Source organism: Littorina saxatilis, linkage group LG9, assembly GCF_037325665.1.
Source record: "Littorina saxatilis isolate snail1 linkage group LG9, US_GU_Lsax_2.0, whole genome shotgun sequence".
Lineage (NCBI taxonomy): Eukaryota > Metazoa > Mollusca > Gastropoda > Littorinimorpha > Littorinidae > Littorina > Littorina saxatilis.
The window spans coordinates 57868813-57881312 of NC_090253.1; the positions used below are offsets into that span (position 1 = coordinate 57868813).

General features: G+C 42.4%; 1 protein-coding gene across 8 annotated transcripts in view; it reads left to right on the forward strand.

Annotated features, from left to right (window-relative positions):
- Nucleotides 1-12500, forward strand: part of LOC138976584 (uncharacterized) — a 45975-nt gene that overhangs the window by 32006 nt on the left and 1469 nt on the right. For 7 of the 8 annotated variants that reach the window (XR_011459085.1, XR_011459082.1, XR_011459087.1 and 4 more), the window contains exons 2-6: nucleotides 1097-1556; nucleotides 7775-7895; nucleotides 10161-10224; nucleotides 10752-10869; nucleotides 11260-12500. The exon at nucleotides 11260-12500 is cut by the window's right edge and continues 1469 nt beyond it. Coding sequence is in view for 1 of the 8 variants with exons in the window: in XM_070349430.1 (XP_070205531.1) it covers nucleotides 1483-1556; nucleotides 7775-7895; nucleotides 10161-10224; nucleotides 10752-10834 (342 nt within the window). In the remaining 7 variants the exon portion in view is untranslated. Of the gene's footprint in view, nucleotides 1-652; nucleotides 669-1096; nucleotides 1557-7774; nucleotides 7896-10160; nucleotides 10225-10751; nucleotides 10870-11259 lie in introns of those variants that run through there. The other variant, XR_011459086.1, reaches the window with a different exon arrangement.

The window sequence follows — 12500 nt, forward strand, 5'->3', positions numbered from 1 at the left end:
GTTATGGGGTTGGGGTGTTGGGGATGGGTGGGTTTGTGGAGAGGAATTATGCGTGTTCTCACTCATTGTTCATGTTCTTAATTGTGGTTGGTTTTGCTGCGCCAATTCGTGATGACAACGTTTTCTTACTTGTTTTCCTCCTCACTCCATGTGGCGTATAACTGTATGTACGTATTTTTCTTCTTGTCGCGAATGTCTTCACTCCGAAACAACCAAACCAACAAGCACGATCTTTACAATAAAAACAGAAACTAAAACAAAGACAAAAACAAACAAACAAACAAACAAACAAACACAATGTGTTGCGCAAATCAATCTTTTGATTTCGTGTGACACGTGTTACCGAACTATCTGCACCATTGGCAGATATTTCTTAATCAGCTGTAGTGCGTCCTCCTCATGTACGAAAGTTGTTACAATGTTCGATTTTGTCTCGGGCGAAGTTTACAGTTGACTCAGAATATTGATTTTACACCACGCAATCAAGTTATCTTGCCCTGAATTCGAAGCTGTTCTGTTGTGTCAGTGTCATACCGAAAAACGTATGCATGCCTTCTTGCTTTGCTAAAACTTTCTGCGAATTCGAAGAACTTTTCCACACAAAAAAATCGTCGATAAGGGACAATTGCAAAGCGAAATTTGGCCCACGGTTTGTGAGGTCATTTGGGGTTTGTTATTACTACAATTTGTATGTTGAAGTGCGGTTTAACTGTAGGCATATGCTACATCGCTGTAGGCCTATGCTACATCGCTGTAGGCCTATGCTACATCGCATTATGTGTACTTGTCCAGGTGTTTCAATGGTTAGATGTTGTGTGTTGTTTCTGTTCTAACTGCATCTCCTGTACGTGTTGTGTTCATGTTTGGTTTGTGTTTTCCTTGTTGATTTGGTGGTCGATGGTAGTTGTTGGGTGTAAGAGAAAGAGAGAGAGAGAGAGAGAGAGAGAGAGAGAGAGAGAGAGAGAGAGAGAGAGAGAGAGAGAGAGAGAGAGAGAGAGAGAGAGAGAGCGCGCGCGCATACAGTGATACTGGTTTTACATTTATCTGATCAGGACGTCAGTACATGTTTTTAATTCCATGACATTTGTCATTTCAGGAGAAGCACGGAAGTAGCAGACGAGACGCATAAATAATTCACCAAGGTCAACATCCTGACGCTGAAACCTAGCGCAACAAAACTCTCGCGGTTGTGCGTTCCCGTCCGGTGACTGAGAGAGAAAGTTTCAAACTACACACACACACCGACTCGTCTTTTCAGCTACTGCATCAGCGAGCAGACGACATCTTTCACTTCGTCTTCGTCTAGGCGCGACACCTTGGATATTAGACACAGTGCCTCTACGTGTGTGAATTTGCCTTCATCCTCCTGTTCTCTCTGTCTTGGCTACCGTGGTGGTAGTTGCAGTGTCGGCTATTGTTGTGAGCTGGTCGAGACCTGCTCTTCCCGTTCTGTACGAGACTGTTAACGAGTGTTTTGAAAACATGGCGGGCATGGCTGGAGAATTCATGGCCAACTGGCAGTCCAAGTTTTTCCGGGAGAGAATAGTGGCTCAGATGTGAGTATTCTTGTCTTGTCTGTCACATGTATACATGTATAGACTGTCGTGCATGCTTGTGTGAAGGGTGACGCAGTAGTCTCCCTGTCACATGTATAGATTAGAAGTACGTGCATCATATGATAAGAACAGACAGACGTACACATAGACACACACACACACACACACACACACACACACACATACACACACGTACTCGTGCGCACACACACACACACACACACACACACACACACACACACACACACACACACACACACACATACACACACAAATGTGACAGTCCATCACAAAATCAGTCTTAAGTCGAAATTTGGATGATTTGAGTTAGTTATTATTTTGAAATTGTTAGTCTTTCCTGGATGTTTAGAAAAAAAAATTAAAGCTCTAGGTCAATAAATAACGATATTACGGCCATTTTTATGAAAGAAGTTGACCGGCGGCCATTTTGAGAAATCGGGCTTGAAAGTTTTGGAAGGCACCAGCTTCACATTTTCCTTAGCAACGGGGGTTGAAAATTAACCTCACCCTTCCAAATGTTGCACAAGTGTACTTTGATCTTTCATGCATCATTTAAATGCAAAACGAAGGGTTAAAAGAACAATTATCACCATTTTTGAAGGCTTTGTTTACATCATACATGTGGAGGAAAACAGTCAAATACAGGTCATACACATCAGCAAACATTTTCACTGTCATTATCAGGAATAAAGAGGTTACATGCATCTCACCTACGTTTTTGTCCATTAGTTTGACAAACACTTGAGCAAAATCAACTTACTTGTATCAATCACTTTGTTGCCTGTTGGCATCCAATAGGAATACGTAGCCTATCTATCAGAATGTAGATCCCAAACACAGGAACTCCTCCACTGTGACAGTCTGTTCACCACAAAAGCTCTTGCACATCAATGTTGACACCACCTCCAACCTCACCTTTATACATGTCACATGTCTTGCACTGAGAGCTGTAGAGCTACAATTTCCTCCGGATCAAACTGGGTGATACATCCACGACGAGTATTTCTGGGTGCAGCGTCGGGAACTTTAATCTGTTTGCAGCCAGTTCCATTGGCTTTGCAGCAACGAAGGCGAGTTCTCTCGAGCACATCACAGCCCTGTTGCAATTAACGAACTGCAGCATGCACCTCCATCACAAAGTCATCTCCTCTCCAACTCGCCTCAACTACGTGTGTTCTTGCAGTTGATGCAGTGCCATTAGAAACGCCAACGGTGTTTTTGACACTGACGAGCGGACGGTCTGTCTCCTCTTCGTCCGCATATTCAGCAAGCGTCACATATTTCGGCATGAGAATCGGAGTCACTGAATCCAGCAACGTCTTCGGCAAAGAAATCCAACAACAAATCTTGGAGTTCGCGGTTATTTTCAAGCGAATCGCAGTTGAGAAGCGCTGTCAATCGGCGTACGTCAGTCATTGTTTTGGTTTCGTTCAGCGAACGGAAATCAAACTGTGTTACTTCCCCCTGGACTGATTTGACCAATGAGGAGGCCGTTGCTAGTCCTTTTTGGAAGGCAGACAAAGCTGATTGGTTCAATCTTAAAGTTTGTTTACGTCACGATTTCCTTATTTGGAGGAAGTGGACGGGTATTTTTAACCACTGCACAGCAGGGCGGGAAAGCTGATGCAATAAGCTTTCCGACGGTACCAAACTTGTTGGGGCCCTGTCAGGGATACACTAAGCAAATTATCGGTCAAAGTGAGGCATTTTGATGTCATGCTGGACTTTTTTGATGAATGTATTGCATTTAAATCCAATAATTTAACTATTTAGCGATTGATTTTGGCATATTTGTTTGGTTGTCATGTAATTTGGGGTCTACAGAACACGTTTCTGCAAAAAAGTGAATTTCACCCAGATAGACCCTCAGTGCCTTTTCCCCACGCTAACTCGCTTTCGTCTGGTGCGACTTAAGACTGGTTTCGTGGTGGACCGTCACAAATACACACTCGTGCGCGCACACACACACACACACACACACACACACACACACACACACACACACACACTTGACACACAAGCGTTGTTTCTGTCAGACGGGCCACCTCCCTCGTCCACCCCCTCCCACCCCCCCCCCCCCCCCCCCCCAGTTTGTTTCCGATGACCTACCCAAGAAAAATCAGGTAGGTTACTCGGTAATTTTTTTTCCATGTTATAATATATTATGTTGTTTGAACAAAATATTTATTTGTATTTTTAAGGAATATACTTTTAAAGTCTTTTTTGTTTGCCACGGCGCATGTGAGTATTTATTGGCCGGAAGTCGTACGTGCTCTGTCCCCCCAGATGTCAGAGAAAGTATATTTCCTTGTAAAGTTTAAATCTGCTAAGATCGAGTTTGACATTGTGTTTTTGTTTAAATACAAGGGTCAACAAAGTTATAGGGCCAGGAAGGAAAAACAAGGGTCGGTCGGGAAACCAGAAACGCTGATTTTGTAAAGGCCTTACCAATGTGTTACAGTTCATGACGCACGGTTCTGTTACAATCAATAGGAGCATTAAGTCGTGGTGATTACGATTTGGTTACTAGTTGATTTAATGTGTGACATTATTGTGTGCGAGAAGTGGCTTACGTCTGGGCGTTTGCGGTGTTTTACTCAGCACGTGTGTGTGTGTGTGTGTGTGTGTGTGTGTGTGTGTGTGTGTGTGTGTGTGTGTGTGTGTGTGTGTGCTTGCGCTGCGCGTTTGTGTGTGCCTGTCAATGTGTGCGCGCGCATAAATGTTTGTGTATTTGTTTACGTTTGTGTGTGTGCATTCATTTTGAATGTGTGAGTATGTGTGTGTGCGTGCGCATGTGTGCATGTGCGCGCATGTCCGTGTGTGTGTGTTTGTGTGTGGGTGGGTGTATTCTTCCTATCCCGCTTATAACGTCATCGTGTTTGCACAGCTTATCTTGGAGGGCCGAGATTTTTCCATTGTTGTGGTCCATGCGTATTGCGTGTCGTCTGAGCGTGCCCGCTTGTGCTTTATAATCCTGGCCTAAAGGTTATAATGTGTTACAACTTAATCTTAAGTGCACGCCGAACAGGGGATTTTGTTTTTAGGATATTGGCAGTGATCTCTCTCTCTCTCTCTCTCTCTCTCTCTCTCTCTCTCTCTCTCTCTCTCTCTCTCTCTCTTTCTCTCTCTCTCTCTCATTCTCTCTCTCTCTCTCTCTCTCTCTCTCTCTCTCTCTCTCTCTCTCTCTCTCTCTCTCTCTCTCTCTCTCTCTTTCTCTCTCTCTCTCTTCTGGTTATTATTTTGTTTTAAGCAGGCTAGATATTTTAATGACAACTTTAATGAGTAAATACTTGATTAATTGTTAAGCTTCCGAGTTGAAATGTAATCCCATAGTCCGGACTTTGCCAAAAGAATGTTTGACAATTATCTAAATCCATTGTACGGCCATATAGATAATATCTAAATCCATTAAAAATAACATTCTTATAACTTGGCTTTTCCTCTCAAATGCAGTTTTGATTCTATGCCATGAATTTTGGGGTAACCACCTCTTTAACGTATGTATAATGGACCCCTTCCTTGGTCAACAGTGACACAACCCACGCACTGCCAGCTGGTGAATATATGTAAGGTTTAAAATCTCCTCTCCTTTTTTTCTACCCTTCGTTGTAAAGAAAATCGTTATCGCACATGTGTGTGTCTCCGCGCAAAACTGTGTATGGGTTTTGTTTCTTTTCCCTTTCGAAGTCTAATGTACATTTCTTATAACAAACGACATTGTATTCCCAACTCGAATCTGCAACAGTGACACTCTTGCAAAATACTTTTATAAAGTATGGGACTTATCTTTCAGCTAAGCACGTACATATATAATGTATTTGTATGGTGTCCCGAGTTTCGACAGACCGTACGTTTTCAACGTTGTCATGGCAACAGCGTACAACGCAATCTATGTAATGGATTACCCATTCTGTTCAAAACGGCTGCTTTGTCACGGTCTAAGGATTTAAGTTTTCCGTTGAAGGCTGGTGGTGTGCAAATAGAAAAAGACTGTTCAATGTTTGACCAAGACTCCAGTACAAATACAGAAGTGTGCCCATTTCATCAAAACATACCAGTAGGAATAACAACCGTTATAAGTGTTTCCATTTGACCAAAACACCAGCACAAATACATTGTTTTTATTTCGCTCAAACACTACTCTGAGCAATAATGTAGCCTATTGTTTAGAATGTCGTTTTGTATGTTGTGGTGCTGATGTTGTTTTTATTCTTGATTTTCGCGATTAAGCTAAAGATAACTCTGTTATATATATGCTGAAATCTTCCTGCAGTATTTAGAAACAAGAAAAAAAATTAAAATGGTTCGTTTCCTGTTGTAGTGCCAATTCCTCCCCCCCCCCCCTCCTCCCCCCCCCTTCCTCCCCCCCCCCGGTCCTCTCTCTCTCTCTCTCTCTCTCTCTCTCTCTCTCTCTCTGTCTCTCTCTCTCTCTATCTGTTTCTCTATCTCTCTGTCTCGGTCTCTCTCTGTCTCTGTCTGTCTCTGTCTCTCTGTCTCTCACGGTCTCTCTCTCTCTCTCTCTCTCTCTCTCTCTCTCTCTCTCTCTCTCTCTCTCTCTCTCCTAAACGAGCGTGGGTTGAAAATGTGAAAGGTAAGGTTATGATAGAAAAGGCGAAAGATCAGAGCTGAAAATTGCTGGGACGATTAAATGCGCGTGTGCGTTTCCCTTCGACAAGATGAGCCCCTCGAGTTGTAAGTGAAGACTAAATAACTCAGTGGTTGAGAAGCGCGCGAACGCTCTTAACACCTGTCCTTGCTTGAAATTCACCCAGTGCCTTCCTAAGAATACCCGACTAAGTAATGCCCTCAGTTTATGTACTGTAAAGGGAAGCCAAGCGAGGGGCTTCATTCATATAATGGGTCAGATCGCCCCATTATATGCATACAAAATCCGGTCGTGACAAACCCGCTTTTCACACTCTTGCTCTTCTCTCTTGGTGGTCTTTGGAAGTCCAAGTGTGTGTGTGTGCGTGTGCGTGCGTGTGTGTTTATGTGTGTGTGTGCGTGTTCAGTCTCGAGTGCATGTGTGTGTGTGTGTGTGTGTGTGTGTGTGTGTGTGTGTGTGCGTGTTCAGTCGCGAGCGCATGTGCGTGTGTGTGTATGTGTGTGTGTGTTTGTGAGTGTGTGTGTGTATGTATGTGTGTGTGTGTGTGCGTGTTCAGTCTCGAGTGCATGTGTGTGTGTGTGTGTCATTGTGTGTGTGTGCGTGTTCGCGAGCGCATTTGTGTGTGTGTGTGTGTGTGCGTGCGTGTTCGCGAGCGCATGTGAGTGTGTGTGTGTGTGTCCGTTCAAGTTGTTCGTCTGTCTGTGTCTCCATCCGGTTGGGTGAGGGAGTGCGCGAGCCCGTGTGTCTATATTTGTGTGTCTATATTTGTGCATGTCTATATTTGTGTATGTCTATATTTGTGTATGTCTATATTTGTGCATGTCTATATTTGTGCATGTCTATATTTGTGTATGTCTATATTTGTGTATGTCTATATTTGTGTATGTCTATATTTGTGTATGTCTATATTTGTGTATGTCTATATTTGTGTATGTCTATATTTGTGTATGTCTATATTTGTGTATGTCTATATTTGTGCATGTCTATATTTGTGCATGTCTATATTTGTGCATGTCTATATTTGTGCATGTCTATATTTGTGCATGTCTATATTTGTGCATGTCTATTTGCAAAGTAAAGTGTGTGTAAATCCAACAGTGTGCATGTACTTGTGTGTGCTTGTTTTGTGCGTGCGTCAGTGTGTCTTCCGGTTGGTCTGTGTGCTGCAGCTGAATGTTTGCATTGTACAACTTGAGCCGCTTGACAGTAATTAAGCTTGGGACGATTAGCAGGTGAGATGTAGTACAGGGTAAATTAGGCAGATGAAATGCACTTCAAATAGCTAAAGAAACTTTGGACGATTAGTGGAATTAAATAGTGAAGGGTAAACAAAATTATGAAATTAACTTCAAATGGCCTACAGACTCGAATAAAAGCTAGATGTTTCAAATGAATAAAGAAAGCTTACACTCTGCCCATGCCTTATCATATTTATGCTGACGATGGATGCTCTGATGATGATGATGATGATGATGATGATGATGATGATGATGATGATGATGATGACGATGATGATGATGGATGATGTTGATGATGATGATGATGATGACGATGATGATGATGATTTCATTGATTGATTGACTGATTGCAGAGCGGGTGCCAAAGAAGACAACGACCCCGACCCTCATTCCGATGACACGATGGAAAAGTTTTTGGCACAGAACACGAGTGAACAGTTGGAAGAGTTCATTTACAACAAGTCAGAGCAAAGGGTAGGCTCCTATGCGGCACGACATTTTTCTCTCGGACATTATGTTTTTCTTCAAAATGTTTTATTCAGACAATTTTACGTTTTGTCATGCAATGCACAGAAGTTACATTAATGGCAAAGTGGATATGACGGATCAGTATTGGCGTTAACCGGTAATTATCCGGTATTTTACCGGTTGAAATGAGAAAATACCGGAAAATAATTGGCTGCCGGTATAACCTACCGGTTGATATTTAGAACTACCGTTTGTTTCGCTAGTAAAATAATAAAACCAGTACTCTGAGTTGGACTCTTACTGGTTCCAATGACCAGCCTACCTTTGTTTTCTGGATAGTTTTCATCATGAAAGTGTGTGTTCCAGTTTGAAAAAGTATTAGCGCCATCACTGCGGATAAACTCTCGGACATTATTAATTTGTTCGACATGTCCTAAAGCACAATGTTATGCATCAGGCATTTCCTCACCCGAGAAATTCAGGATTTACGCCCTCACGGCAAAGCTAATAGGGGCATGTTCCCGGGTTTTACCCCCGACTTTATATCAATCAATGAGTCTTATATCGCGCATATTCCGTGGGTACAGTTCTAGGCGCTCTGCAGTGATGCCGTGTGAGATGAAATTTTATACGGCCAGTAGATTGCAGCCATTTCGGCGCATATTTACCTTTCACGGCCTATTATTCCAAGTCACACGGGTATAGGTAGACAATTATTAACTGTGCCAAAGCAATTTTGCCAGGAAAGACCCTTTTGTCAATCGTGGGATCTTTAACGTGCACACCCAATGTAGTGTACACGGGGGGAGGTTCGGACACCGAAGAGAGTCTGCACACAAAGTTGACTCTGTGAAATAAATTTCCGCCGAACCTGGGATCGAACTCACGCTGACAGCGGCCAACTGAATACAAATCCAGCGCGCTACCAACTGAGCTATATCCCCGCTACCAACTGAGCTATACCCCCGCCCCATATGAAATACACAACAAGTGTTATGCGCGTGTTTGGGTGGTATCCGCCATGTGGGCTTATGGCAGAATGACCGAGGTCTTTTACGTGCAACTGTGGTAATCTCTTTTAAAACAAACAAGTTAAACATGTTGTCCGGGGATACGTTCCAGATAGCGGGATGACCGCATCGCAAGAATCAATCCCAAAAACAGATAGACTACTAGCGTTCCAAAAATCCTCAAAGAACAAGCAAGTTTAGAATGTTATTGGAACGTTTAATTTTTGACAAAACAGGATCTAGGACATTCACTGGTACATCTTTCGCCTTTGACTATCATAGCATCCAAAGCATACTGAGCTTAGCTTTTTTTCTTCATTTGTCTTATAATTGTGGACTGGGTGGCCGAGTGGTAACGCACTTGCGCTCGGAAGCGAGAGGTTGCGAGTTCGACCCTGGGTCAGGGCGTTAGCAATTTTCTCCCCCCTTTCCTAACCTAGGTGGTGGGTTCAAGTGCTAGTCTTTCGGATGAGACGAAAAACCGAGGTCCCTTCGTGTACACTACATTGGGGTGTGCACGTTAAAGATCCCACGATTGACAAAAGGGTCTTTCCTGGCAAAATTGTATAGGCATAGATAAAAATGTCCACCAAAATACCCGTGTGACTTGGAATAATAGGCCGTGAAAAGTAGGATATGCGCCGAAATGGCTGCGATCTGCTGGCCGATGTGAATGCGGGATGTATTGTGTAAAAATAATTCCATCTCACACGGCATAAATAAATCCCTGCGCCTTGAATATGTGCGCGATATAAATTGCATAAAATAAAAATTAAAATAAAAAACATAAATCCCTGCGCTTAGAACTGTACCCACGGAATACGCGCGATATAAGCCTCATATTGATTGATTGATTGATTGATAATCATTTGTCTGTCTGTCCACCATAAAGACCATTCAATCAATCAATCAATCAATCAATGAGTCTTATATCGCGCATATTCCGTGGGTACAGTTCTAGGCGCTCTGCAGTGATGCCGTGTGAGATGAAATTTTATACGGCCAGTAGATTGCAGCCATTTCGGCGCATATTTACCATTGGGTCGTTGTACTTGTGAGTGTCTTGTTTTGTCCAAAAATAGACGCTCCAACAACTACTAACGTACATTCCTTGTTTGGAGGGCAATGCAAGTAGGAAACGCACGACGCTGAGGATAATGGTTCTTTTTTTTTAATCAGGGTTTTTGTGTTCGGGTTTGAACTGTATCGAACCTAAAATTATAATCTTCAGATAATTGACTGTCTTTTTTATTTTGAACAGGAGGATTACCTGTCGCTGGCAGCCGACCTGTTGCTCGCCATGAGGCAATGCAAAGGAAGACCAGGTAATATAAGACAGGCGGATGGATACATGAATTGATGGGTTGGTGTGTGTACGGGTGGCCAGTATGGTGGGAGGATGGATTGGCGGATGGATGGATTGATGAATAAGTCATCAATGTATCCATTCATTCTATTTTAATTCTATGTCATTAAGTTGTTGCTGAAATACAGCGCTTTTTGTCATCAAACCCCTCAAAATTGACGCAAAATCTCCCGTTTTGGACCGCTCGTACGATCGACACCTGTCTCAGTAGGAATAGCATAGCGCACAAAATACGTAAGCAAGCTAAACAAAACAAAATGTTCTGGGTTGATACATCATTTGACTTTCTCCTCGTATGTAAAATTTGCAAAGTTTTGTCTATTGTGAATTTTCGTCGATGTTTAATTGGTCCCTTCCGTTTTTGTCAGGTCGATTTTGAGGGTACCTTTATTTAAGCGGCGGTCACGTGATCCCTGTTAAAGAAATCGTTAATCCGCAAGATGATCATTTGTTTCCTTTTCAAAACTATTGAATTTTGACCAACAGGCCAAGGACGAGAGAATTTGGACATGCCCAACGGAGCGAGCCCTAACGGCGACCACAAAGAAGAAGAGGGAACGAAATCATAATGTTACTTGGACAGCCTGTTGCCTTCTGTTGTCTGGTAAGTTTGTTTCTATGTTTTGACTACCGCCTACTGTTAAAAATAGAAAGACCAACAACAAAATAATAAAGCACTGACATTTTTACGAAGGAGACGACACTGCTTGACAGCACAACACTACAGTTTCGATCATGACGTCATCATTGAGTGACGTAAGAGGATAGTGACCCTTTCCCGCTGGTAATCATGTATTTGTGGGCATTATTTTTCTTATTTTCTTATTTAAATTATTATATTAGTACTTTTTTCATGTAATATTGTACTACACATATTTTGTGTAGTCTTCGTCGTACGTAAAGTCAGTTTCGACACCTCCAGGCTCCTAGCGTCCTTATATATATATATTTTCGTCAACTATTTTGATGTTTATACCCTTTGTGTTTTTTTCAGAACCTTTTCCTTGCCAGTACCCAATTCATTCACACATCCACATTCCGGCTTGGGGGGAAAGTACGTTCTTGTTGTTCTGCGGACGGATCATTGCATTGGGCCAGCCTATCACGGATGCAACCTGTTGACCACGTGCAACTCTCTGGCGTCTTTTGATTCGCCTACAGAGTTTTCTGGTGTCGTCTTCTTCTTCCTCGTTCGCTTCTTCAGACGTGTGATGTGATTATAGGATTGTCTCATGTTTTTGTTGGACCCTTGTTTAAAGGTGCGTTATCACCCGTATGATATAAGTTGTGCATCACGATAGACCTGCCAAGCTTTAATGCTGGAATAACAGCATCCTTCTACTTGAAAATATACTAAGATTCAACATCCTGCCTGGCTGCTTTTTTGTACTGAACGGAAATGTTTCGCTGAGTTAATTTTGTTAGTAACAGACCTATATGTCAATCTGCAAATTTAATGAAGAGAAAATCATCAGACTCAGCAAAGAATAGACAGGTTTTACATGTGTGACAGGGGAGGCTACCGCTCCTTTCACAACGGACTCTGCACCCGGGTTGTTGGCCTTTAAAGTCAACACCTGTGGTTTGTAGAGTTCTGTTTGTGATGGGGTCTGGTGGTTTCCGATTGTCTGTATGTTCATGGAAACCTTCGGGTTTGCATAACAGTTTTTATAGGGCTAAGAAATTAGCCCTAATATTTTCAAACCTGTTTGATTGCACTTCGCTTCCCGAGGTGATCGTATGTTTCGGCACTCGGTTACACATGTCTGGTATGTGCCCAAGTGGCAGGATGCTCTCCACCCATAGCTTAAAATGACAGAGCTGTGGTGGTGTGCACGGGGGTTTACGCGGTATCTCACATTGTGAGGTTTTGTGTCTCGGAGTGTATTGACACTTCTCCGTACAGTCTTCATTCACCCACGCTAACTGGATAATCATCTTTACGGTCATTAATCACATACAGAACGTCTTAATCACCCAGATCAATTCTGATCACGCACGCCCCGGCCGCGGAATGTGGTGCATAATTCTTGATTACATATTGCATCGAATTACACCAGTTGTAGATCACATATATATATATATATTAGAAACAAAGTAATGATCATTAAACAAAATCGTGATTCAAACAAGCCTATCTATCACACACACACACACATAAAGATGCATCTACTTTCTTAAATTATTAAGAATTTGATTGAATGACGGTTATTCATGCATTTTTCGTTGTCATTA